At 41.1% G+C, this 26,561-nt stretch overlaps 2 protein-coding genes across 2 annotated transcripts in view; one reads left to right on the forward strand and one right to left on the reverse strand.

Annotated features, from left to right (window-relative positions):
• Nucleotides 1-7,614: 7,614 nt before the first annotated feature.
• Nucleotides 7,615-26,561, reverse strand: part of hpse (heparanase) — a 194,155-nt gene continuing 175,208 nt past the window's right edge. Inside the window, exon 13 of the transcript XR_011962395.1 lies at nt 7,615-7,632. The gene's annotated coding sequence lies outside the window, so the exon portion shown is untranslated. The remainder of the gene's footprint in view (nt 7,633-26,561) is intronic.
• LOC140485623 (SWI/SNF-related matrix-associated actin-dependent regulator of chromatin subfamily A member 5) overlaps nt 14,139-26,561 on the forward strand; it is a 32,820-nt gene continuing 20,397 nt past the window's right edge. Inside the window, exons 1-7 of the mRNA XM_072583959.1 lie at nt 14,139-14,328; nt 18,100-18,183; nt 19,674-19,840; nt 23,289-23,389; nt 24,539-24,639; nt 24,872-25,051; nt 26,236-26,391. Of these exons, the coding sequence (XP_072440060.1) occupies nt 14,197-14,328; nt 18,100-18,183; nt 19,674-19,840; nt 23,289-23,389; nt 24,539-24,639; nt 24,872-25,051; nt 26,236-26,391 (921 nt within the window). The 5' untranslated portion in view covers nt 14,139-14,196. The remainder of the gene's footprint in view (nt 14,329-18,099; nt 18,184-19,673; nt 19,841-23,288; nt 23,390-24,538; nt 24,640-24,871; nt 25,052-26,235; nt 26,392-26,561) is intronic.

Below are 26,561 nucleotides of genomic sequence, written 5' to 3' on the forward strand. Positions count from 1 at the left end.
CTGGGCAATCTGAGTAAACTGGTTCTGGTGCTTCGCCAAAGCCTGCACTTTGCCCCTAACTGTTTCACAAACTTGCCCCATCTTTTTCTCTCATTCCTCAGCTGCCTCCTCAATTCCAGTTTCGCACCCAATTTGGATGGCTCTCCATTTTAAGTTTAAGACCAGGACCCAGAACCAAGTCTTGTCGGTCAGTACCGGTCTCCATCCTGACCTGAATCCACCAACCACCACTCATTGTTTCCAGTCCTTCAGCCAGCTTCTTATCCATTCCAAAAGTGCCTTTGAATTCCTGCAGTTCTCAGTTTAGTGAGTCACCTTTCATGCTAAATTTGACAAGAGATACTCTGTGTCAGAGTGTGACCGTAGTTCACTGGAGCTGTCACTTCTTGAGAGTCTCTGAGGAGTCATAGAGATGTACAGCACGGAAACAGACCCTTCGGTCCAACTCATCCATGCTGACCAGATATCCCAACCTAATCTAGTCCCATTTGCCAGCACTTGGCCCCCATCCCTCCAAACCTTTCCTATTCATATACCCATCCAGATGCCTTTTAAATGCTGTAATTGTACCAGCTTCCACCACTTCCTCTGGCAGCTCATTCCATTCATGCATCACCCTCTGCATGAAAAAGTTGCCCCTTAGGTCCCTTTTATATCTTTCCCCTCTCACCATAAACCTATGCCCTCTAGTCCTGGACTCTCCCAAACTGGGGAAAAGACCTTGTCTATTTACCCTATCCATGCCCCTCATAATTTTGTAAACCTCTATAAGGTCACCCCTCAGCCTCCAACCCAGCGGGGAAAAGAGCCCCAGCCTGTTCAGCCTCTCCCTATAGCTGAAATCCTTCAAACCTGGCAACATCCTTCGAAATCTTTTCTGAACCCTTTCAAGTTTCACAACATCCTTCCGATAGGAAGGAGACTTAATGTTGGGACCCACGCTGACAACAGAACTGAATGTGCCCAAGGTACCCAAACCCTAAGCTCTGGAATTCATTCCTAATGATTTTCCTTGATTTGGAGATGCCGGTGTTGGACTGGGGTGTACAAAGTTAAAAATCACACAACACCAGGTTATAGTGCAACAGGATTAATTGGAAGCACACTAGCTTTCGGAGCAACGCTCCTTGATCAGGTGATTGTGGAGGGCTTGATCATAACACAGAATTTATAGCAAAAATTTACAGTGTGATGTAACTGAAATTATACATTGAAAAATTGATTGTTTGTTAAGCCTTTCATTTGTTAGATTACCGTGATAGTTTCAGTTCTTTCATGTGTAAATCACAAAACCTTTTTTTAAAAGTTGCATTCTCGGGTTAGCTGTTAACAATGGTGATAGCTAGACAATATGTTGAAGGTGTTGGCCCCCTGTGTTCTCTGTCTATGCCATGATGTTTAGATTGACTCTAATCTAAAAAGTGAGATAACAGAGTTTTACATAAATTCATGCAGTTTTTGAGCTCAGAGTTCTACAAGTACAAATTCACCCCACAAAATATATGCGTGCATGTGGGTCTTTGTCTGTGTGTGTGTGTGTCTGTCTGTCTGTCTGTCTGGGGTGGGGGTTGTGAGTGTGAGAAAGTGTGTGTGTGTGTGTGTGTAGTGAGTGCAGAGTGATTTTCCTCGAGGAGCACAGAGTCTCTCTGTTCACTTCAGCCAGGTTATGCCATTGCACAGGGTGGGTGTACACGTAGTAACTGCATAAATGCTTTGCACTGGTGCCAAACACCAAACATGTGATGCATTACAGGTGAATGGCACTTTCAAAATTCGGAAAAATGATTTTTTTTCACAGGCGTTTTCCAGCTGTCAAGATCACCATGAAACCTCTGGCAGGCTCAAACTGAATCCTCTCTCCTTACACTGATCAAGCACACCCTCTGCTGGCCTTTATTGATTAAAACAGCAACACGTTGCTGAGGCATTTAGAGTCATAGGGACGTACAGCACAGAAACAGACCCCTCGGTCCAACCTGTCCATGCTGACCAGATATCCCAATCCAATCTAGTCCCACTTACCAGCACCTGGCCCATATCTCTCCAAACCCTTCCTATTCATATACCCATCCAGATGCCTTTTAAATGTTGCAATTGTACTAGTCTCCATCATATGGATCCTAAGATGCTAATTACAAAGCAAATTGTATTTACATAGCATCTTTAACAGAGTAAAATACCCTTTGCGGGAGGGTTGTCACAGACGATTTGATACAAAGTCATTGAGGAAGAAAGATGATCACAATCTAAATCAAATAAATAAGTTTTACTGAGTGTCTAGAAGGAGTGGGGTGGAGAGGTTTGTGGAGGGAATTCCAGACCTTAGGTGCTATGCAGCTGAACATGTGGTGACCAACCACGAATCAAAATCAAGAGTACACAAGAGATCTCTAGAGACGTACAGGAATATCAGAGCTTTATAAGGCTTGAGGAGTTTAAGGTGAGGGATACATTTGAATCAAGAATGAAAATTTTAGAATTGTGGTCTTGTTGAACAGGGAAACAACGTAGGCTGTCAAATATAAGATGGACTTAGTGTGATTTCCAATGCTGTCGAAAGGTTTCAAGCATTTTTTAAAAATGTTGCATCAACATGAGGCACATGATGTCATGTATCAATATGAATGTCTTTATAGTACTTTGTTTCTAGCCTGGTCTGTTCTTAGTGAAGATTTTGTTCAAATGTTGGGAGCTGAAATAAAATATAAACCCTTTATGAAATCATGGATTGCAAAACACTCAGGAATGACATTCACCACACTATTCTAGGAACAGGTCACTACTTCACTAAAGAGCAAACATGCCAAATTGTTACAAAAGAAATAGTCTCTTTGCTGTCTTCTTGTATCATTCATTACTGGAAATGTCCAGTTTGTCATAAATAATGTCAAATAATCTCTCATCCAGATCTCTCATGTCTAAGTATGAAAAACTGAGAGAAGGAAAGAGGAAGAGAGAACGAATGAAGAAATAGAAAGTCCAAAAGAGGTACAGACGATAGGAAACTGAGAGAAAGTTAAGTTGGCAATGAAAGAGAGAAAATGACAGAGAAGAGAATATAGAGGAAGGGAATCAAACACTGTAAAGAAGACGGACAGAGAGTGACAGAAGAATAAACAAAAATGCAGACCAAGAGACCAGAACAAAGAGAAAGTAAAAGAGGAAGACATTTGGATATATAGGGATACATATTAAAAGAGGTAGAGTGCAAACAAGAGGGATAAAGACACAACAAAAGAGAAAGGGAGCAACTTGTATTTTAGAAAACATGAGACAGTTGTGAGGGAAAAGAAGTATTAAAGGGGGAAGTTATTGAGAGAACAAAGGACAAGGTTGGCCATTTTAAAAAAAAGGTACAGCAACTTGTATTTCTATGATGCCTTTAACGCTGCTGATCCAGGTGCAGCAACAAAACCAAAAGCCTCATTTTCTCAATATATGCACTTTAGTGAATATTGAGCAGTATGCAAGGGGTTTGACTTTGTGTAAATGAGACTGCAGTTCTGCATCCCAGAATACTGACTGTGTGACTGATGTGTAAGCCTAAGAAAGAGCACGGGTGAGTGCCATACTTGCACAAAGCATTTATTACTGATGCTAGTAACAACCTAATCTCCTGTGTTTCGAATAAATTTGGAAAATTAAGAGGTAAATATTATCCATTTTCACAATCTATAATTTCATGGCTACATTACAAAACCCTGTGCAACATCCTGTGCCTCATTAGTGTGCTTTCAAATGCAAGAGCAAATTTGTCACAATTCTTCCCCACCCCAACTCTCCTTCCTAATAATGCAGATGATAGTGTTGCCTGCTTGTAATAAGGTGGCTCACATTAATCATCATGAAGTGTCACTTACATGAGCAGGTTCCTGTTTGTCATAAATATTTTGTGCATGTACAGCATCCAACTTTGCTCCTCGGTTAGTTTCCAATTAGTCATGCATGAACTCTTTTTTTATATCCCATTATTGAGGATAAGATTATGCATTTTCCATTTCCTCTTATTCCCACTCACCCATCCTAGAGTGGACCTCGAATTCATGCCCCAGCCATGTGCACTGAGACCTTTAGAACCAATAATCTCCGTTACAAATGTAACAAGGGCAGAAAACAGCATGTCATGATACTTGATTTTGTCTGGAGAAAGTTGTTCCTAATCAGCATTTTTTTTTGTTGCTTACATAACACAGACTTATGATACGTTTATATTCCTTTGAATTTCCGTCTTCTGTAAATTACAATTCTGATCAAATCATCTCTGCGATAAATCTAATTTCCAGAGCCTACAAGCCAGAAGGTGAACAAAACTGGGGCACTAGCACCTTCTGTTTTATCAATCAGGTCATAAGATCGAAGAGATCTCTGTTGTTCTTAATTGGTGAACATATTAATTGTCTAAGCCTGTGCTATTCCACTCTAATGGTCAAGTGGAGTACTGTGTGCTCTTCTGGTTAGCTCACTACAGGAAGGATGTGATAGGTCTTGAAGGGGTTCACCAGGACGTTACCTGTGATGGAGAAATTGAGCTGTAAGGAGAGCGCTATAAGGAATCTTCTCCAGTTTCTACAACATGGAAACAAAAGTTGCTAGATAAGCTCAGCAGGTCTGGCAGCCTCTGTCAAGAGAAATCAGGGTTAGTGTTTCAGGGCCAGTGACCCTTCCTCAGAACCTTGTTTCTTATGGAATCAAAATGGCATTGATAGTTGTTGAAACGTTTCTGGAGGTGGAAGATTTACCCCTGAGTGATTTGCAGAAGAAAAAATCAATAGGTTATTAGAATTGGTGGATAATTGGTGGACAAGTTTGAAGTTAGAATTAAAAGAAAGGGTTCAGAGTGCAGACATAACTAAGGTAATAGCATAATATTTGACACCAGGGTGGCACAGTGGTTCAGTCGTTAGCACTGCTGCCTCACAGTGCCAGGGACCTGGGTTCGATTCTTGCCTTGGGCAACTGTCTGTGTGGAGTTTGCACATTCTCCCTGAGTCTGCATGGGTTTCCTCCAGGTGCTCCGATTTCCTCACACAATCCAAAGATGTGCAGGCTAGGTGAATTGGCCATGATAAATTGCCCGTAGTGTTAGGGGAATGGGTCTGTGTGGGTTACTCTTTGGAGGGTCAGTGTGGACTTGTTGGGCCAAAGGGCCTGTTTCCACACTGTAACTAATCTAATCAGATGGGCAAATCAAATCAGATGGTTATTCAATTAAAAGCAAAATATTACAGATGCTGAAGATCTGAATGGAAAATGCCTCAGAAATTCAGCAAGTCTGGCTCTATCTGTAAAGAGAAAGACCCAGAGTTAATGTTTTGGGTCCAATGCAACTCTTCATCGGAACTCCAGTCAGAGAAATACCAGGCACTTTCTCCTGCAGCTATTAGGTCTCTTGACCTCAGTGGTCTCTCCTGACCACTGGGGATGCTATTGACTTTGATCCCACCAGGTCATTGCTGAGAAGCAGATCAATCCCATCCACAAACAGAGAGGGGCTGACTCACACAGCCAATGGTTGAAACAAAAGACTGCACTCCAGATGCACTGGGTAAAGGGGAATGGGCATGTACCCTCATTCAATTCCTTTTACCAGCACCTTGGCACTTACTGCACTTTCTAGTGGGAATGTCATACCTTTTCTCAGCATTTGAGATTAAATGCCCCTGATATCCCTCAGTATCACTACAGGATTCATCACCTCACCCTGTGAAATTGTGAAATCCCAGTAACTCTCAGCATTGTTTTATCTGATCCACAATCTCTGGAGTACTTCTACAGGTATTATGAGAGTCATGGATAGGATAAATAGACAAAGTCCTTTCCCTGGGGTGGGGGAGTCCAGAACTAGAGGGCATAGGTTTAGGATGATGGGGAAAGATATAAAAGAGGCCTAAGGGGCAACTTTTTCATGCAGAGGGTGCTACGTGTATCGAATAAGCTGCCAGAGGAAGTGGTGGAGGCTGGTACAATTGCAACATTTAAAAGGCATCTGGATGGGTGTATGAATAGGAAGTTTGGAGGGATATGGGCTTGGTGCTGGCAGGTGGGACTAGATTGGGTTGGGATATCTGGTCGGCATGGACAAGTTGGACTGAAGGGCCTGTTTCCATGCTGTACATCTCTATGACTCTATGAGGTATCTGCAAGCACAGTCAGAGCCATAGCTTGGTCAGCTATGCTCTCTGACTGACTCCCGTTCTCTGCATGTGCTGTATGTGCCACGGTAAATCCCACAGCCTCCAATGTTGACCCAGACATGCCCTACCTTTCAGCAGTAAAAATACAAGGTTTCTTAGCCTCACTTTCCATCTCAGCGACATCCTTTCTATCTTGAGGAGTGCTCCCCAGCATTTCTTTCTCTCCCATGAGTGCTCAGCTGCCTATCAATCTTGCCACCTATATTGTCACCAGTTGGTTCGGGCTGATTATGGAAGGGGTTCTTCGGGAATAGTGCCTTCTGGATCAACTCTTAATCATCAGTGGTCTCTCTGGACCTTGTGACTCACTCTTCCTCAAAGTGCATTCTTATTAGGAAGGGAATGAAGTTTTTAAACTCAAGCTGAATTATTTCATGGAGGTTATCCTGAGTGACTTCTGGTTTAAGTTTCCCTACACCCCACTAATTAAAAAAAAAGCTGCTTAAGCCTTTTAAATTCCAGATACACCAGTTTCCTAAGGATATGGAATTTTTGATAGTATGCCTCTGGCACTAACTGATATGCACTTAAAAGACATAGAACACAGAACAGTACAGCACAGTACAGGCCCTTCGTCCCTCGATGTTGTGCCAGCTTTCTATCCTATTTTAAAATCAAAGTAACCTACATACCCTTCATTGTACTAACTTCCATGTGCTTATCAAATGGTCGCTTAAATGTCCCTAATATATCTGACTCTACTACTATTGCTGGCAGTGCATTCCATGCACCCACCACTCGCTCAGTAAAGAACCTACCTCTGACATCACCCCTAAACCTTCCTCCAATTATCATGAAAATATGCCCCCTTTTGATAGACATTTCCGCCATGTGAAAAAGTCTCTGGCTATCCACTCGATCTATGCCGCTCAACATCTCTTTTAATGCCTAGTAATCAGTGACACTTTACTTGGGCAAGACAGAATACATTTCACAAGCTTTCCCTGAAGCTTACTCTGTCATTATAAGGATCAATGTTGGACTGTCCACTTTAATTGCTGTGTTGTGTGCTTGAAAGAGATAAAGAAGGCTTCCACTTTTTCTTCATCAACCATAGAGATTAAATGAGAAAACTAAGTTGCTTCTGCCTCTAAGTCTGTCAATATCTATGCACCATTTGTGAAGAAGAGTCAGTGGATTCTTGGTGTTGCAAGAATTTAAGTCCTTTTGTCGTGTTTTCTTTTGATGGTGCTTGTTTGGCTGCACTCGGAGTAAGAGAGTCCTCTTCTTGTCCTGTTCCATTCTGACTGACTGGGTAGCTTGTAAGTTGGCTTCTAATTCTTAGTGTGAGAGAGTACAAAGTTAAAAATCACAACACCAGGTTATAGTCCAACAGGTTTAATTGGAAACACACTAGTTTTCGGAGCGATGCTCCTTCGTCAGGTGATTGTGTGATGAAGGAGGGTCGCTCCGAAAGCTAGTGTGCTTCCAATTAAACCTGTTGGACTATAACCTGGTTTTGTGTGATTTTTAACTTTGTACACCCGAGTCCTACACCGGCATCTCCAAATTGTGAGAGAGTAGTTCACCTGAAATACTGGGACAGCTAACATAAAAACTAGGAGGAGGAATAGACAATTCATTCCCTCGAGCCTGCTCTGCCATTCAATATGATCATGGCCAATCTCATCTCGGCCTCAACTCCACTTTTTGGCCCACTCTCTCATAACCAATCCAACCCATTATAAATTTAAAATGCTACCTCCTCCTGAAATGTACTCAATGTCCTAGCATCCACCACACTCTACAGTAGTGATATCCACACATTCATGATCCTTTGGGTGAAGTCATTTCGCTTCATCTTTGTTTTAAATCTGCTACACCTTATTCTATAACTATGACCTCTTGTTCTCGGTTGCCCCAAAAAGGAAACATCTTCTCTATGCCTATTTTGTCAATTCCCTTTAGCATCGTCTATATCTCAGTCAGATCTCCTCTCATTCTTGTAAACTCCAGAGAATATTGGCCTAAGCTGCTCAATTTCTCTTTGTAAGACAAACCCCTCACCTCTGGAATCGACTGAATCTCCTCTGAACTGTCTTCAATGCAACTACATTCCCTTTTAAGTAAGGGGATCATAACTGTCTACAATACTGCAGGTACAGTCTCACTAATGTCTTGTACAGTTAAGCAATGCTCCCTACATTTATACTCTATTCCTTTAGCAATAAATACCAAGATTGCATTTGCTTTCCGTACTATCTGCATACTATCTTTCTGTGATTCGTGCGCTAATGGGTGGCTCTTCAACGTGAATTTCACAGCACACTAGCACTCAAACTAATCTAGTATGCACAAATATCTCAGCTCATGAGTATAGCTTCTTCCACTAGCACACACAGGCAGGGTTGAATTGACTTTAAATTCCTGTTCTTGTGTACTCATGAAAGGGAAGCCACAAAACATGTCTCTTGTCCTGACTGCTGTCTGTTTACAATGTGAGATAACCCCAAGAAGATTACAATTTGATAGTTCTGCTTTTTCTCCCTTTGAAGTTTCCTTGACACCTTGTCAGTTGTGACTTTGCATGGTCTCTCGCTCTCTCTCCAGATAGCGACTGAAATTGCATCCGTAATAATTTCAGTTGTATTCATAGAATTCATAGAATTCCTGCAGTGTGGAAACAGGCCATTTGGCCCAACAAGTCCACACTGACCCTCCAAAGAGTATCTCACACAGACCCGTTCCCCTACATTCCCCCCTGCTGTATGCACCTAACGTACACATCCCTGAACACTATGGGCAACTTAGCATGGCCAATTCACCTAACCTGCACATCTTTGGACTGTGGGAGGAAACCCGAGCACCCAGAGGAAACCCACACAGACAGGCAGGAATTGAACCCAGGACCCTGGTGCTGTGAGGCAGCAGTGCTAACCACTGAGCCACCATGTATATTACCCAGTGATGGGATTTGAAACCTCACCTCGTTAGAGATTGGAGCTTAAATCCAGTACCTTAGACCTTGGCCACGCTACCACACAGTAATCGCATTGCAGCCAATGCACGTTTGCGCTTTAGAAACAGCTTCACCAATTCATCAATTGTATTACAACATTATTCATCATAATGCATTACAGCAGAATGACCTGTAAGTTAAATACAAAAGACTGAAGAAAAACTGTTTTTCTGCAAGTTGTCCAAAATTGCCACAAAAACTTATCTGATTCATTAATGACCTTCAGGGAAGGAAATCTATTGTCCTAACCTGGTCAGGTCTTGTATCAGTCTATGTTTGAAATAAAATTTGATTTGTCGATAGCTGGTCTGGGTTTATGATCTGACATCATAACAGTGACCCTTAACGAAAATGAAAATAGAACAGTAGTATACCCAAACTATTATGGATATTTGTTGTAGTATTTTCTTAATTCCCAGAGGCAATAACGTTCAGAATAATTACTGCTAAGATAGTGATAGAAAAGCTAACCAAGTTCTTCACTTGATTCAGATTACCTATAGAAATCCAGTCAGATCAAGGATTCAATTTTATGCCCAAACATTTGCAGGAAGTTATGAATATATTCTGGATATAATGCATAACCTTTCCACATATAAGGAGCTTTAGAAAGATGCCATCAAACCTTCAAAAAGATTACCATCTCCGAAAGCTAGTGCTTGCAATTAAATCTGTTGGAATCTAACCTGGTGTTGTGTGATATTTAGCTTTGTATACCCCAGTCCAAAACCGGCATCTCCAAATCATGATTACCAGGATAAATTGTCATGAAATTACCGTGATTAGGACAATGGATTGGAATTTCTTTTGTTTTCCACTTGAGGATCATCTAACAAGTCTGCTGGTTTTAGTTCATTTGTATTAGTGCATGGGCGTGAGATAACTGATTCTCTAAAATTCATCAGACAAATGAAGTGAACAACCATGAGTAAATAAACCAATAATTAGGTCAAATCGTGAACAATTCACCAAGGGATGTTTGTATTTCTGTCTTCAAAAAATAAATCATTTAAATGATGGTTCAGATTTCCTTAAACTATAGTCAAAACATTGGTAAAGTACATTGGTTCAGTTGTGTCATAGCTATATGTCAAAGCAATATCATAACGTAAAAGTAATCAATTGCAATATGGGTGGTTAAGGTGGTGGCTAAAAGGTGAAAAAAAACCTGCACAAAAAATACCACGATGATTTGGTGATGGGATTAAATAACTTTCAATTACATATATAAAAAAGAGCAAATGAATACCAACACTATAAGGATTATAAGCTAGTGAAGGCATGTCAGGTCGTAAGGACAGTGAAGTATACAAGAGATAGTGAGAATAAGGCAGAAAGATGCCGAGACAATTCCTAAAATGAACTATTTTCTATCTGGTTAGCTAACACAGAAACTACAAGGGACGTTAGACACCATGTAGAGCTAGAACAATGAGAAAGACTTAACAAGGTTGTTCACAACATTTATTGTACAAAGCTTTGGCACTATCATTGCCCCACTGAATGATTTGCTGTAAAGAGAGCTAAGGTAGTCTTGTTAGATAAGATACAAGTGGCTTTTGAGGCTGAAAGCAATTTTGATCAATGAACTAGCGTTGGCTGCTCCTAATTTCACTAAAAACGTCAGGTTGCAATTGATACCAGTGACTTGGGAATAGGTGAAGTCCTATTATAAGATGAGCTGGGTTTAGAGAAGCCAATGGAACATGTTCCCAAAAAGTTAAATCCACATCAATGGAAATACTCTACAGCAGAAAAAAAAACTGGCCTTCAAACATTTTAAGGCAAATGTTCATCATGGCTACAGGGAAACACTGGTAATCATGGTCTGTTAGCATTTATGGAAAATTTCAAGAAACAAAATGTCAGGCTGTTTCAATGAAGTTTGCTATTACAGCCTGAATCATTTAAAGTTATTTCAACTGCAGAGAGAAATAACGCAATTTCCAATGTTCTTGTCAAGAATACAACTTTATTCAAATTATCTAAGTAACAAGAAGGTACCTGTATAACTGTACAAGATGCAGGAAAAAAAAGTGTGAGAATATGTGTAAATGTATCTTAATTTTTTTGTACAATTTATTCTTTTCTACACTTCGTAATGAACCACATTTAAAAATTACTTTTCACTTTTCAAGAGTGGAAGTGTTACGGATGCTTCATTTCTATGGACTTTATCAGTACTTGGACTTTTAAAAGAGGTCAATAAAAGTTGTGGTTTTTTTTCAAAAAATATCTCCTGAAAGCCACTACTTGTTTACTGCAAACCTTCTGCCTGTGTTTACAACTGTTACGTTATAGAGTCTGCTTTGGGGATTAAATAGATTCTTTTAGTTGGTCGCCAGCCTATAGGGAAGAAAAATAAATCTTAGCCCAGCTCTCATGTTTCTGAAGTAACATTTTATTGTGGATTCATTGTGGTACATGGAACCCTGATCCTGTCTTAACACTGATTTTGCACCTGAACCGTGATACTGTGCTTTCTGACCAAGCTGCATTGGCAATGAAACCAGAGACAACGGCTGGGGTTCAGTGACCTCTGTATACCAGAATGTCAGTCCAACATTATCCTTTTTTGTTGCCCTCAAGAACTAAGACTTATTGGCCAAAGCTCCTTTGTTTCCCCAAAATGCCATCTCTGCAGAGAGCAATCTGATTCTTTTCCCTTTACTCAGCATATACATAAGTATTTGCCTGTGTGTGCGTTTCATCATTTGAGAGGTGAATATTTATATTTTATTTTGCAAACTAAGTGTGGTAACCAGAGTTGCAACATCCTTAATAAGCTTGTCTATAAAAATCAATAATATTGTGTTGATTAAGGAAGCCAGCTTGATTTTATTTTAAGTCTAATGGAGAGAAAGCACATGACTCATCATTTAGGAAAGCAGGAAACAATTACATTTATGTTTGATGTAGCAGGACCAGAGAAAAAAATTGCATTCTTTCCATCTCAAAAATAACAGATTATAATGAGGATTAGTGACTGCTAGATAATGGACAGTTACAACAGCACTTTCTTAAACCAACCAGGGAATAAACTATTTGAGACTCTGTAGTACAGAAGGTAGGATTAATTAATGGCTTCATTGTAAAAGATCTACTAACTAAGAATAATCATAATATGATCGATCAAAAGGGCTAACATACTAGCAAAACTCACAGGACTAAAGGTTGATAAATCTCTAGGACTTGTTGACCAGCATCTTAAAGTAGTTACAAAGAAAGTGGTTGCATTGGTTGTAATTTTCCAAAATTCCATAGATTCTGGAAAGGTCCCAGTGGATTGGAAAACTGCAAACACAAGGAATTGTCTTCAGAAAGGAGGGTCAAAGGAGGGCTCAGACCATAGCTTTTCCTTATCCCTTTGTTACGACATGGGGTAAACCCTCCTGCTAATTTAATCTTCACACAGAAAAGCTCACCTCACCTCGTAATCTGTGACAAGGAACTACCAAATCCCACTATTTAAAGAAAAAAATTAACAATGTATTCTTTGACTCCAAGAAAAAAATCAGACAACAACTATCTACACCGTAAACCTCCTTTGTCTGATCAATTTATCTACCTCCCACACAACACTATACTGATCTGACAAACCCACACCCCCACCCCAACCCCCCCAATTAAGTTTTACAAAATATTTCAAATTTCAAAACCAGACAGCTGTGTATCTCCTCTGTACAGGAGTCTTTTCTGGGTCTTTTCTTTGGTCTTCTACTGCACAGATTTCATATGAACAGGTACATTTCACAAAGGGATTCTGCAGGTAGTCCATGTTTGTTGGTGCTCTTTGCCGCTCTGGCTAACTGTTCAAAATGCCCGATTTGTATACCCCAAAACATCAGATTGTCTCATCTTGATGTAATTAAAACAATAAAATTCAAATTTGATTGGATTTTGGTATCTTAGGGCATAATTTAAACTGATTGGCTAAATTTGAATTTGTTGTGTACCATAATAACTCAGCTCAGCTATTTGTTTCACAGCCAAATATTACATTTTTTAATTTTTCAGCACACCTTTGTGCTTGTTAATTCATTGTCAGCTTTCACTCTCACTTAAAGGTACAGTAAACCTAAAACTTCATAATACCTTTCATTTTTCTTCTATTCCCTCCACCCTGCCCCCTCACCAACCTACACCTTCCAACCTGCCTTGCCATCTCCCTGAATACTCCTCAAACCCTCCTACTTCCCTGCTTTTTCACTACCCTACACTTTCCATACTGTCTGGCCACTTCCAACCTGCCCCCTGGAGACACCTCATTCTCTTCCAGTTCTTTGAACCTTCACTACGCTAGACCTTCCACCCTGCCCTGCTCACTCATTATCCTGCCCCCTACTCCATGTCTGCACCTTGTCCTGCAACCTCCATCCTGCCCCCTCTCTCTGCTCTGCACCCTTCCACCACCCTGCACCTTCCCTCATCATCCTGCACCCTTCCTCACCACCCTGCATCCTCCTCCCTGCCCTGCACTGTCCTGCCTCCCTGAACCCTCCCTCGCTTCACTGCACCCTCCTGCTTCCTGGAACCCTCCCTCCCCAGGACCCTCTTGCTTTCCCGAACCCTCCCTCTCTTCCCTGCACCCTTTCTTCTTTCTTTCTTTCTTTCTTCCCTCTTTCTTTCTTCCCTCCCTCCCTCTCTCTCTCTCTCTTTCTCTCTCTGCACCCTCTTCACTGCCCTGCAGACTCCTACCTCCCTCCATCCAGTGCCCTGCTCACTCCATTCCCCGCCGCCGGATTGTTACTTAGCAACAGTTTCAAACCAAAAGTAACAATCCGGGTAAATTCTCGCGCGTGCGGACCCTGGGGAGGAGGCGGGGCCAGGCCTGGCGGGATTTGGCCGGGGAGTTCTCGCGAGAGCCGGGCGGCGGCGGCGGCGGTTGAGCGGAAGATCGGAGCCGGCTGAGGAGGTGTGGGGGGGGGAGTGAAGAAAAGCCGGAGGAGTAAGGGAGGGGGAAGGGAAGCGGCGTGAGGGTGGAGGGGGGGGTCGGCTCCGGTGAGGCGTTATCAATTCATTCCGAGGGAAGGGAAGGGAAACATGTCGGAGACCGAGGAGAGGCCGAGCGCCAACCTGAACCTGAACCCGGCCGAGGGGCAGACGGACGAGGCGAGCGCGAAGCCGGGGGCGATGGCGGCCGAGCCCCAGATGCAGGCTCCGGGCCCGGGACAGGTGAGTGAGGAGAGAGAGAGACACACACACACACAGAGCGGTTTACCCCACCGCGAGGGCGGCCGGTTACCCGCCTCGTGTTCGGCTTCATCAACTCCCCGTCGTGTAAACAAACTCGCTCCGTCCCGGTTCACCGCCGTGCTCCTATCCTGCCCCGGTAACGGGTGGTGATGGCGGGTATGTGGTATCTCCCCCCCCCCGGTCGCCAGTAACTTCGGTGGGCAGCAGACTCTGGCCGGCGCTGACGGCACCCGCGCATGCTCAGTCCGCCTCACTATCCCCCCCCTCTCTCTCTCTCTTTGTCTGATTCTCTTCCCCCACCTTTTCCAGATGCTCTCGGGAGGAAACCCCCACCCCAGGATCCTCGACTCGAACACACAGCAGAAACTCTTGAGGGTCTCTGGAAACGCGGGTGGTGTGGGGTTGGGAGGAAAGGATCAGTGAATCTTTATGGTCCTCCTCCATTCATTCGCTTCACTTCCTCTCAAACACACACCCTCCAGTCACCCCTACCCCGCGCTGACATCTTCCACCCAACCCAACGCATACCCTCCCCCAACACACACACACTCCAACCCCCCCCCCCCCCCCCCGTGCCCTGTTTAACCCTACACTCTCTCTCACACATATCCTCCAAACCCCACCTTTGTTTAACCCCTGTTTTTCTCTCTTTTTTTTTCAGACATGCCCTTTGCACCTATCCCACTGTACTTTCACATGCCTCTGTCAGCATAATCCTTTCTGTCCCTCGTTGGCCTTATCCAGTATTAGCCCACCCTCAAACCTCCACCTCCCATGAAAGACATGATGTGGAGGTGTTGGATTGGAGTGGACAAAGTTAAAAATCGCACAACGTCAGGTTATTGTAGTTGATGAAGGAGCAGTGCTCTGAAAGGAAGTATTTCCAAATAAACCTGTTGCATTATAACCTGGTGCTGTCCCATTAAAGAGACGTTGGTGCCTCGGCCAGTCTAAAATTAGTACTTGCGTTGTATGAAGACAAAATACACAACTACCTTAATATACTGGCAAATTTGCTTATAATTGGCATGTGAATTTCAAATATGAGGAGTTACTCTTTGTGCAACCTTTTAAATTTTCTTTCAATTCTAGAACAAAATATGCAATAAAGAGATCTCTGGGATCCATCATTATAAATAAAAGTGCACACCAGTGAGACCATTTTAAAATTGTAAACTTCGCACTTTAATCAATTTCTTGATGGCTTACCTGACATTTCATACTGGCTGAGCATACATTTCTCCCCATCTTAAGACTTGAAAGACTGAAAACAATGGTTTTTAGACCCCATTGTGAATTCTGTTCCCTAGCCACCTGATGCTTACTTTTCATGGTCGCTTTCTGAGAGTGAACCAGAGGATTTACAACCTTTTGACCCTCTGACTGCGCATTCGTGCCATCACTAAATTATTCCACTTCCATTTTAGTAGGATTGGCCATCTTTCACCCTGACTTGCTCCTGTATTGCTGAATCCTTCGTTGATGTTATAACTATTCCAACGTTATGGGCACTCTCTCATTATCCAAACTTCATAAACTTAAGATTATTCAAAATTCTATCTGTATTGGCACCAATCTAGCTACCTGTCACTGTATTTGCTGAACCCTAATCTAGCAACATGTCTATTTTAATATCTTCATCTTTGTTTATAAATCCATCATTGCTTCACCCAATCCTTTCTTTGTAATTGCCTGCAATCCTGCCAGGTCACTTTGCTCCTCCATTTCTGGCTTCTTGCACGTTTCTCATTTTAATTATGCTGCTTAAACAGGAGCCTCTGAAATACTCTCCCTAAAAATTTTACACCCTTTAAACTCATCTGTAGATTGCATTGATCCTAATATTTCTATTTGTGGCTCATTGTCAGCATTATACGATAATGTTCGTGTGAAGTGCTTTGGAAGGTTTATGTTATCATGATGTCTAAATACAAAATTGATGATTAATCTATCTCTCAATACGCGATACAGTTCTGACCTCTGTCTTATGAAAAGCAATGTAGGCACTGGAAGTGATGATTTTTAAAAAAACCCACAAGGATGGTATCATGAGAGGCTGCTCTGTATGAGGAAATGGCTGGAGCTATTTAGTGTCAGAGGGGCTGATGCATGGCATAACATGTATGCAGGCATGTGCCAATTGCACTACATTTGTCATCTCTGCTTCCATGTATGATTTGCATATGTAATTTTGGACCTAACTAGCTATAGCAGATATCCAGAAAGATAAGTTGAGCCCTTATGAGCTGTTATTAATTTCCTACTTCACGTGAGCCATAACTTGGTATTCTTGGTTCTAAGTCAGAAAGTGGTTCAATTAGCACGGGGCATTGACAACAGAAATCATCCCTAATATTGCATTGTCAAATTTGCTACCTTTCAAGCAAGATGGATAGGAAGGCTGTTATTAAACTGGAGAGGTTCAGAAAGGATGTTGCCAGGAATGGAGGATTTGAGATTTAACAATAGGTTGGAACTTTTCCACTGAAGCATAGGAGGTTGAGGAGTGACATGATTGAGGTTAATAAATTATGAGGGGTATGGATAAAGTAAATGACAAGGGTCTTTTCCCTAAGGTGGGGGAGTTCAAAACTAGGGGTGTGTTTTTAAGGTTTAAGATTTAAAAAAACACTTGAGGCAGTTTTGTTTTTTTTTACAATGGTTTGTGTGTGGAATGAACTGTCAGAGAAAGTGGTGGGTGCAAGTACAGTTACAACATTTAAAAGACATTTTGGAAAGCTCATGAACAAAAAAAGTTTGGAGGGATATGGGCCAAGTGCGGGCAGATGGGACCAGTTTAGTTTGGGAACATGGTCAGCATGGACTGGTTGGACAGAGGAGTCTGTTTCCATTCTGTATGACGCTGCCTCTGTGTTGACATTAGATGGTCCCAGCTAAGTATTTTGAAGAAGCACGGGTGTCAATGTTTGCCTCTCTATTAACACCATTAAAATGGAGTCAATAATTGCTTTGCTGTTTATACAAGAATTTATATGCACAAAATTTATGTGGGGCAGCACAGTGGCTCAGCGTTTAGCACTGCTGTCTCACAACACCAGGCACCAAGGTTCAATTTCAACCTTGGATGACTGTCTGTCTGTGTGGAGTTTGCACAATCTCCCCGTGTCTGCGTGGGTTTCCTCCGGGTTCTCCGGTTTCCTCCCACAGTCCAAAGATGTGCAGGTCAGTTGAATTGGCCATTCTAAATTGCCTATAGTGTTAGGTGCATTAGTCAGAGGGAAATGCGTCTGGGTGGGTTATTCTTCAGAGGGTCGGTGTGGACTTATTGGGCCTAAGGGCCTGTTTCCACACTGTAGGGATTAGAATGTTTTTGGTTGTAATGTCATTTGTGTCAACCTGTGATTAGGAAATGAACTACGCTTGTGAAAGTTGTTGCTTTTTTTCCTTTAACTCAAAAATGTGGCATCAAGAATTTGGCACGATAGAGTATTGAGTTATCAATGGCAAAACATTGCTTTATCTTGACATTTATTTTTAAACCTGTCAGCTACGTTATCAATTTTAAAATGTATGTATGCTCCCAAATTACTTTAGAAATGTTTCTAAAATGTTTAATACAATCCTGCTTCCACATCTGCTTCGGTAGTGCCTTTTGTTTTACTTATTATTATTCCTAAAATATCATGAGGGTTGACATTCAGAATGTAGTGTTTAGGTTGAATAATTCTGTATGTTTAAAGTTTTATTTTCTTTTAAACCTTTTTATCTTTTTGTTTTCCCTGCTACTAGATGGATAGTGGTGATGCAGCATTTATATTCAAAATGCCTAAACCTGAAGTTAAAGAGGAGGATCCTGCCTATGAAGAGAAAATGGTAAATACAATAAAGGAAATATTTGTTTAATTACTTTTATTTGTCCACATTAATTGCAGCACCGTCACACATGGAAAGATACCTTGATTAACTTGTGTAGATGATGGTTACAATTGACCAGAAACTTAATTCGATATATAATTACTATAACGGTTACAGCAAGTCAGAGATCGGGGATCCTGCAGTGAGTAACTTGCCTCCAAACTCCCCAAAGCCTTCCCTATCATTTGCAAGACACAAATCAGGAGTGATGATAGAATGCTTCCACTTGCCAGAATGAGCACAGCTCCAACAACACTCAAGGAGCTCAACATCACCAAGTGCAATGCTGCCCGCTTGATTATTGCTTCAATCACCACCAATGCACAGATGCTACAATGTGAAGCATTTTCATGATGCACTGCAGTAAGTTGCTAAACCTCCTATAATAGCACTGACTTGAAATATCTGAAAGAATATGGGCATCCCATGAACAGAACAAAACCGATCCTTGTTTTTGTGAGGTAAGCAGAGTTTCTGCCTGTTCGAACCAGTGATCATCTTTTAATGTTGTTCAACTGTATACATATTCCCTAGGGCTTTGTGGTTCATGGAAGAAACAATCCACTCTTTTTTTCAGTTCCACAAAGTTACATTTGATTTTGTCTTTGAAGCCACCATAATCTTCAGCACACTCTTGGTTTTGTATTACTGTATCCTCTGAGCAAATAATGGGCAAGTTTAGGAGAATGGTAATGTCAGCAAACCTTTAGAAATGATATTGAATAGAACTTATTAATGATTAAGCAACTATTTTTGGGACAGTAGAGGTTAAATGATTACTCTTCGCTATCAGACATTAACCGCTGAGCTCTTTATTTTTCTCTAGCAGCTTCTAGTTTCACTTTGCAAAACATTGCACTAACCTGTACTTTCAACCGTTCCATAGTGAGAAACCTGCTAAATTCAAGGCTGACCTATTTAAAGTTGGTGTGTGAATTGAGCTTGTCGGTAATCCTGTTGTGGTTCAAAAGAAACATATCTGTTGGGCATATGTTGTGTTCAGTGAAGGGCAATGGCATAATACAGATTTAAAATATGATTTGATGCAGCTTTTTTAAATAAAGACAAACTAAATATAATTTATACAGACTTTTGGCTTTTCGGAACATAGATCATGTTTGAAGAGAACATTGTTGAATTTAATATCACAATACAAACTTGATGATTATGATCCGAATTATTAAATAACGCAATAGATAACTTTTTTGTTCTTCTTTCACTGCCTCCCCTTCGCTCAAATGTTATATGATGGTCTAGTTTGCAAAATCAAACCTAGGAGTAAAGAAAAGCTGAACTTTCCAAAAACATCTATTAGCTTTTATTAATATTAACTCTGCGCCTCCCTCTTAAGGAAAACTTTCTATTCACTGGAAATAAATTGAAAAACGCTTGTTCACAGTGATGTTACTTTTCATTATTCCTCACTTGACCATTTTTTTGCTTTACAGAAAGCAGATAGGGCAAATAGATTTGATTATCTGCTGCAACAGACTGAGCTTTTTGCCCACTTTATCCAACCTGCTGCACAGAAGACTCCGACCTCACCTTTAAAGATGAAACCTGGGCGTCCTCGCATAAAGAAAGATGAGAAACAGACACTTCTGTCGGTTGGAGAGTAAGATATATTACAGGCAATGTGCTTTTGAATTCTTGATGTGTGATTTCACATTCCTCATGTTACAAAGCCAAAGGAGTGTTAATAGTTCATGAACGTTTTTTTATTTCTTCCTGAGAATTTGGGGCCTTTCAACACCTTGGATGCAACTCTATTTCTTGGTCCACGTTTTCATGTGAGACAAATTTAGGAGCTACGGTAAACTGTGGGAATTGTATATTGAAGTTGTAAAGTGACATAGACGATTTGGGGAACTGAGAGACTTTGGCTCTAAATAAGACAAGTTTGAGCTCCTGATTTTTTTTGTTCCTTTGTTAGGTGCACATAAGTGGGGGAAGTTCAGCTCTGTGAACCTAACCTTTTAAAAATGGTCACTGATCTTCAACTTTAGTTGTGATTTGTGGAGCTGGTATTGCATTGGACCAGATGCCCAATTACATCCTAAGATGCTGCTGGTTTCACAAATGAGCTTGGTGGAAAACCTGCCTCAAAGCTCTAGCACTGATGAAGATTCAAGAAACAAATAAAACATTTCTTCTACTCACTTCCCTTCACTCCTGCACACTCCATATGCTATCAATAGTACCTTCTGACATTACCCATTCTTACGGCTTGTCATAGAGATGTATAGCACAGAAACAGACCCTTCAGTCCAATTCGTTCATGCCAACCAGATATCCCAACCCAGTCTAGTCCTACCTCCAGCATCCGGACCATATCCCTCCAAACCCTTCCTATTCATATACCCATCCAGATGTGTTTTAAATGTTGCAATTGTACTCGCCTCCACGAAGTCCTTTGGCAACACATTCCATACACAACTGCCCTCTGTGTGAAAAAGTTACCCCTTAGTTCTGTTTTATATCTTTTCTCTCTCACCCTAAACCTATGCCTTTGAATTCTGCGTGCGCACGCACGCGCGCGCACGCACGCACACACACCCATGTGGCAATCCACTGGTCTCAGGCTTCTAGTCTGAAAAACCAACCCTCCTCCACCACCCTCTGACTTCTACTTTTGATCCAGTTCTGTATCCAAATGGCTAGTTCTCCATGTATTCCATGAGATCTAATCATACTAACCAGTCTCCCATGGGGAACCTTGTCGAACGTCATGCTCAAGTCCATAAAGATCACATCTACCTCTCTGCTCTCATCAATTCTCTGTTACTTTTCCAAGAAACTCAATCAAGTTTGAGACATGATTTCCTACGCACAAAGCCATGTTGACTATCCCTAATCAGTCCTTTCCAAATACATGTACATCCTGTCCCTCAGGATTCCCCCCAACAACTTGCCCGCTGCTGATGGCAGGCTCGCTCGTCTATAGTTCCCTGGCTTGTCCTTACCACATTTATTAAATAGTGGCACCACTTTAGCCAACCTCCAGTCTTCCGGCATCTCACCTGTGAGTATGGATGTTACAAATATCCCAGCAGGTGGCCCTGTGCAGGCATCTGTCTATATCCTGTAGCCCCTCATTTATTGTTACCTCGTGCCACAAATCATTCCCATGGCCCTTTACTACTTCTGTGCCAACTGGTAACCATGTAAGCTATGCCAACCCCACCCACCATCTCTGTCCGTGCCAATTCACTTGGCATCCACCATGGCCAAATCTCAGGAAAAATCCCTGACCCTCACCACTGTAGGGACCATATCCAAAGGGCACATCAGCTCTGAAATGCACTTGCGATAAATCTGCTTTTGCTTGGTCTAACCTAAACACTCTAGGTTCCCGACACCAGAGATTCCAAAATCCCATTTTGATGGAGGTGGCTGATCATTTAAAAGTTCATCATCCTCATGGTAAATGTGTGCAAGTTTTTTTTAGATTAGATTCCCTGCAGTGTGCAAACAGGCCCACCCAGTCAACACCAACCTCTGAAGAGTAACCCACCCAGACCCATTACCCTCTGACTAGTGTACCTAACACAACGGGCAGTTTAGCATGCCCAATTCACCTGAACTGCACACCTTTGGACTGTGGGAGGAAACCGGAGCACCCAGAGGAAACCCATGCAGACAACGTGCAAACTCCATACAGACAGTCGCCGAAGCTGGAATCGAACCTGGGACCCTGGTGCTGTGAGGCAGCAGTGCTAACCACTGTGCCACCTTTATGACCTTCTACGAATACTATTTGATAAAAATGAGAAATGCTGGGACAAATTTGGCTTTGTCAACATCTTCCAACATTTCACCTCTCAAGTGATACTCTGGCTGCATGGAGAGCATTTTCTGTAAGAGCAAATAGAATTTGGCTCTGTGTGTATACAAATTGTGGTGTAAAAGAAAGCTGAACTTACCTCAAAAGGTTGAAATTGAAAAGAGCCTTTGTCAAGCCCCCATAGAATGCTGTCTTTATTTCTGTGCACCAGACTCAAAAAAAAAGTTATATTGCCCTTGTGAGGGGTTACTGTACAGATGCATCGTGATTTTACCTGGGCTTCGTGTTAAGCTGTAGAAACAGGTTCCATAGATTTGTTTTACATCCCTTTGCATTTAACGGGTTGCAGGGTGACCTATTTGAGGCATTTAATATGTCTGGGGAATTTAGTACGTTCAGTATGGAGAACAATTTCTTCTGGGTGAATTCAGACCGAGGGGTTTCATTTTATGGATGGGATTATGGAATTCCACCATATCCCTTCAATTTTCTGAACTGAGGTCAATAGTTATATTTGGCTATGGTATAAAGTGATGCGAAGCAATAGCAAATAAAGAGTTGTGGTCCAGATTAAGTATGATCTAACTGAATGTCTGAATAGGTACCAGAGACTCGGTGAGATTGAAATAGTATCATGTTAAACATCATGCAATTTTAAGCATTGATTGAGTTTCTGTTAACTTTACATTGAAAACCTAGGGTTCTTAAATTTTTCAAGATTAGTGTGATGCTGGAAAAACGCAACAGGTCAGGCAGCATCGGAAGAGCAGGAAAATTGATGTTTCGGGCATGCGCCCCCCCTAATGTAGGGCTCCTGCCTGAAACGTCGATTTTCCTGCTCCTCTGATGCTGCCTGACCTGCTGTGTTTTTCAAGCACCACTCTAATCTTGAGTCTGATCTCCAGCATCTGCAGTCCTCACTTTCACTTTCTTAAATTTGTCATAAGTGCGAGTTGAATGATCCACTGCATTTAACATTTTAAAAATAGAAGTGCTAATATACCCTGTACATAATGGCCTTGGAAGGATACAAGTAGTTGAATAATAGATTTCAGAACGGAGATTTGAGGTTGGCTTTAAATTAAAACTGGCCACCTGCAATTACAGGTTTTGAGTTTTAGTTCTGTAACACATCACATGTACTAAACCTAATTACAGAGTTAATGCACAACTCTGTTGTTTATTCTGACTGGTTTTGAAATTAGCTACAGTAATACTTAAATCATGTTGGCAAATAATAGTAGCTCATTGCACAAAACAATTCACTTTTAATCCTTAGCTATCGGCATCGCCGTACAGAACAGGAAGAGGATGAAGAATTACTGTCAGAAAACAGCAAGACAACCAATGTCTGCACAAGGTTTGAAGAATCCCCATCATGTATGTAAAGCCATTTTATTCATTATTTCATACATGAGTTAATGTAGTTCAGACTTTTCACTACGTTTTTCCAATTGCTTTCATACTTTTAGTCACCATTCATTGATTTACAGTATTCAATTTATTAAAATAATCAAATCTATACTTGTGGGTCATTTGGGACTGCTGTAATTTAGGTTTTATAAACAACATCTCTCGTTCTCCCAACTTAATTTGCTGTACTTAATAGCCTAAAATAGAACAGTGTGAATGACAATGGGTACGCTGGCTCAGTTTAGCCTAACTTATGTTTTAATGTCTTCTAAATCTCAACCGGATGTTGTCAGTTTTGTGCATTTTGGTGTCAAGTTCAGCACAGTTGAAATGCTAGGTATGCTGAAAGGCTGTCTTGATGCAGGTATAAAATAGCTGCATCATTACATTGTCCTTTGACATGTTGTATAGCTCTGTGCTCTAAACCAGTGCTCACAGGGAGCCAAGTTGAAACTGCTTCCATTTATTTTTCATGGGACCTAACAGCCAATAAAAGGATGAAGTCTTTATCTAAGTCCAGGCCACGTTGAAATGAACTATTGTGTTCATGAAGAAACTCAAATAATTATACTGATTGCAGGCATTTTAACTTGCACTGCTTTCTGTGAGCATCAGATATGATCATTTCCTTTATCCTATGAAATGGCGAGCATAATTATCGAAAAAATCCCTGCAGTAACAATAAATAATTGTTTACTACTGCCCATAGTTCAGTAAACAAATTTTCCTTAACATCATCCCCTCCCTGGCCACCGTTATTAACCCCCATCCTAAATTTACCTATCTAAATGAAGTTTTGTACTTTGTTTGACTGTTTGTCTCTATATTATTTGGCCCTGTTTAATTAGCTGCTGTAGAGCACTTGTAGTCTGTGAAATATGCCATCTTTGATTTGGAGTCTGTGTCTGAATGCAAACGTTGAGACCCTGTAACCAGTTTGATTGAGCTGCTTGTTTTTTGTTGTCTCAAACTGTCACGGTGCTTTCAGTTAAATGGTTCCAGATACAAAATACTTTTCTTTTTGGTCATGCAATGGCTTCATATCCACTTAAGATGTGTTCTCTACAAACCTTTACGTTAGTTTCAGGCTCTAAATGTTTGGGATCTCTTCCACAGATATTAAAGGAGGAAAGCTCAGAGACTACCAGATACGTGGCCTGAATTGGTTGATTTCTCTATATGAGAATGGCATCAATGGAATCTTGGCAGATGAGATGGTATGTATATATTGGATTGTAGGAAAATAAGTTGGTAATTTTAGGTGTTTGAGATTAAGGGGGGCATCTGATTGCTAAGAGATGTAAAGCCAAAGCCAGGAAAATAAGTTAAGATTAATCAGGATCTTATTAAAGGCAGAATATGCTTGATGTTCAGAAACACTTCAGGGCAACTCTGATTGAAAAGCACTGTTGGCTTACAACAAGCTTAATTCTGTACTTCATTCAACAGGGTCTTGGGAAGACTTTGCAAACTATTGCTCTTCTTGGGTACATGAAACATTACAGAAACATTCCTGGACCTCACATGGTTCTAGTCCCTAAATCTACACTGCACAACTGGATGCTTGAATTCAAGAGGTGGATACCGACTCTTCGTGCCATTTGCCTAATAGGCGACAAGGATCAAAGGGTAAGAAATGAGATTTACTTTCTGGAAAATACAACAAATGCCTGGAGTTTAATTGTTGAAAGCATTGCCTATTGTGGAAGTATGTTGTGCAATGGCAGATGGATCAGCTGGTGTGTTTTTGAAGACCTCAATGTGCAAATACCTTGGTGCCCTGCATTAGGAAAAAAAGGAGAAAGTGAGGACTGCAGATGCTGGCGTACCAGAGTTGAAAAATGTGGTGCTGGAAAAACGCAGCAGGCTAGGCAGCATCCGAGGTGCAGGAGAATCGACGTTTCAGGCATAAGCCCTTCTTCAGGAATCTGATGAAGGGCTTATGTCCAAAACGTCGATTCTCCTCCTCGAATGCTGCCTGGCCTGCTGTGTTTTTCTAGTACCACATTAGAAAAAAATACCCAGGATTCATAGAGTTGGTTACTATCCTCCTATCCTGCCACACTTGCTGAATGTAAATTAGATGGCCTGCTAGAACCTTTGAAGACCAGAAAAGGATAACTACTTGGGCAAGGAATTGAAAGTTATGGAATATCTGTCAGACAATAGCAAGAAAGTCAGTACATTTCAGTGGGGAAAATATTTTTCCAGTCTTTTTTTTAAATTCAATACAGACCATTTTCACCGTACTTTACATTTTTTCTTGAATCCCCAAATAAGTAGCTAAACATTTTTTTGTTACATCTACCCAAACACTTTGTGTAATAAAACATCAAGAACTGAAGGACATTTAAAATCTGGATCATAATTTTAATACAAAATTTGAAAACTTCCATTGAAGTCTTGCTTAGAGATATTATTCTTCAACATTGATCATATCTTTTGCTTTCTTGATACTGTATTGCATTTACTTGTGGTTGCGTCCCTCAGTGTGTTTGCCCAACAAAAGTTAATCTCTTACCATTATTAGCGCTTGCAGTTCTGACTAGCTATGGTAACCTGCTTTTTTGCATATATATAAAATCATAAATTCGCCTCAATCTTGAGAGAAAATATGCCCAAATACATTGTAATTTATTCTCCCTGTCATATTAAGGGGCTATAATACAATTTTTTAATAACGTGATATTTTGTTACCATTAAATTTGGCTAATTAATTTCCACAAGAGTGGTTTTCACTGTATTTGTGTTGCTGAAAAAATAACTACCTGGTGTTCAGGCAGTTGAACCCTAACTCACTTTTACATTATCAGGCTGCCTTCATCAGAGATGTCCTCCTTCCTGGAGAATGGGATGTTTGTGTGACATCATATGAAATGCTGATCCGGGAGAAATCTGTTTTCAAAAAGTTTAATTGGAGGTATTTGGTTATAGATGAAGCCCATAGGATCAAAAATGAAAAGTCTAAGGTAAGTTTATCTTTCCTCCATCAGTGTTGCTTTTTAGCGCTCTCACGTGTTTGCTCACTTTTTTTTTTCTTTCGTCCCTCCTCCTGGGTTTCTGAGAACAATATCACTCAATGAATTATTGTTAGAATCTCTAAAATTTGCTGGGTGTTCCCTGAGCTTTGAAACGAGTA

This window comes from Chiloscyllium punctatum, chromosome 14, assembly GCF_047496795.1.
Source record: "Chiloscyllium punctatum isolate Juve2018m chromosome 14, sChiPun1.3, whole genome shotgun sequence".
NCBI classification, from domain to species: Eukaryota; Metazoa; Chordata; class Chondrichthyes; order Orectolobiformes; family Hemiscylliidae; genus Chiloscyllium; species Chiloscyllium punctatum.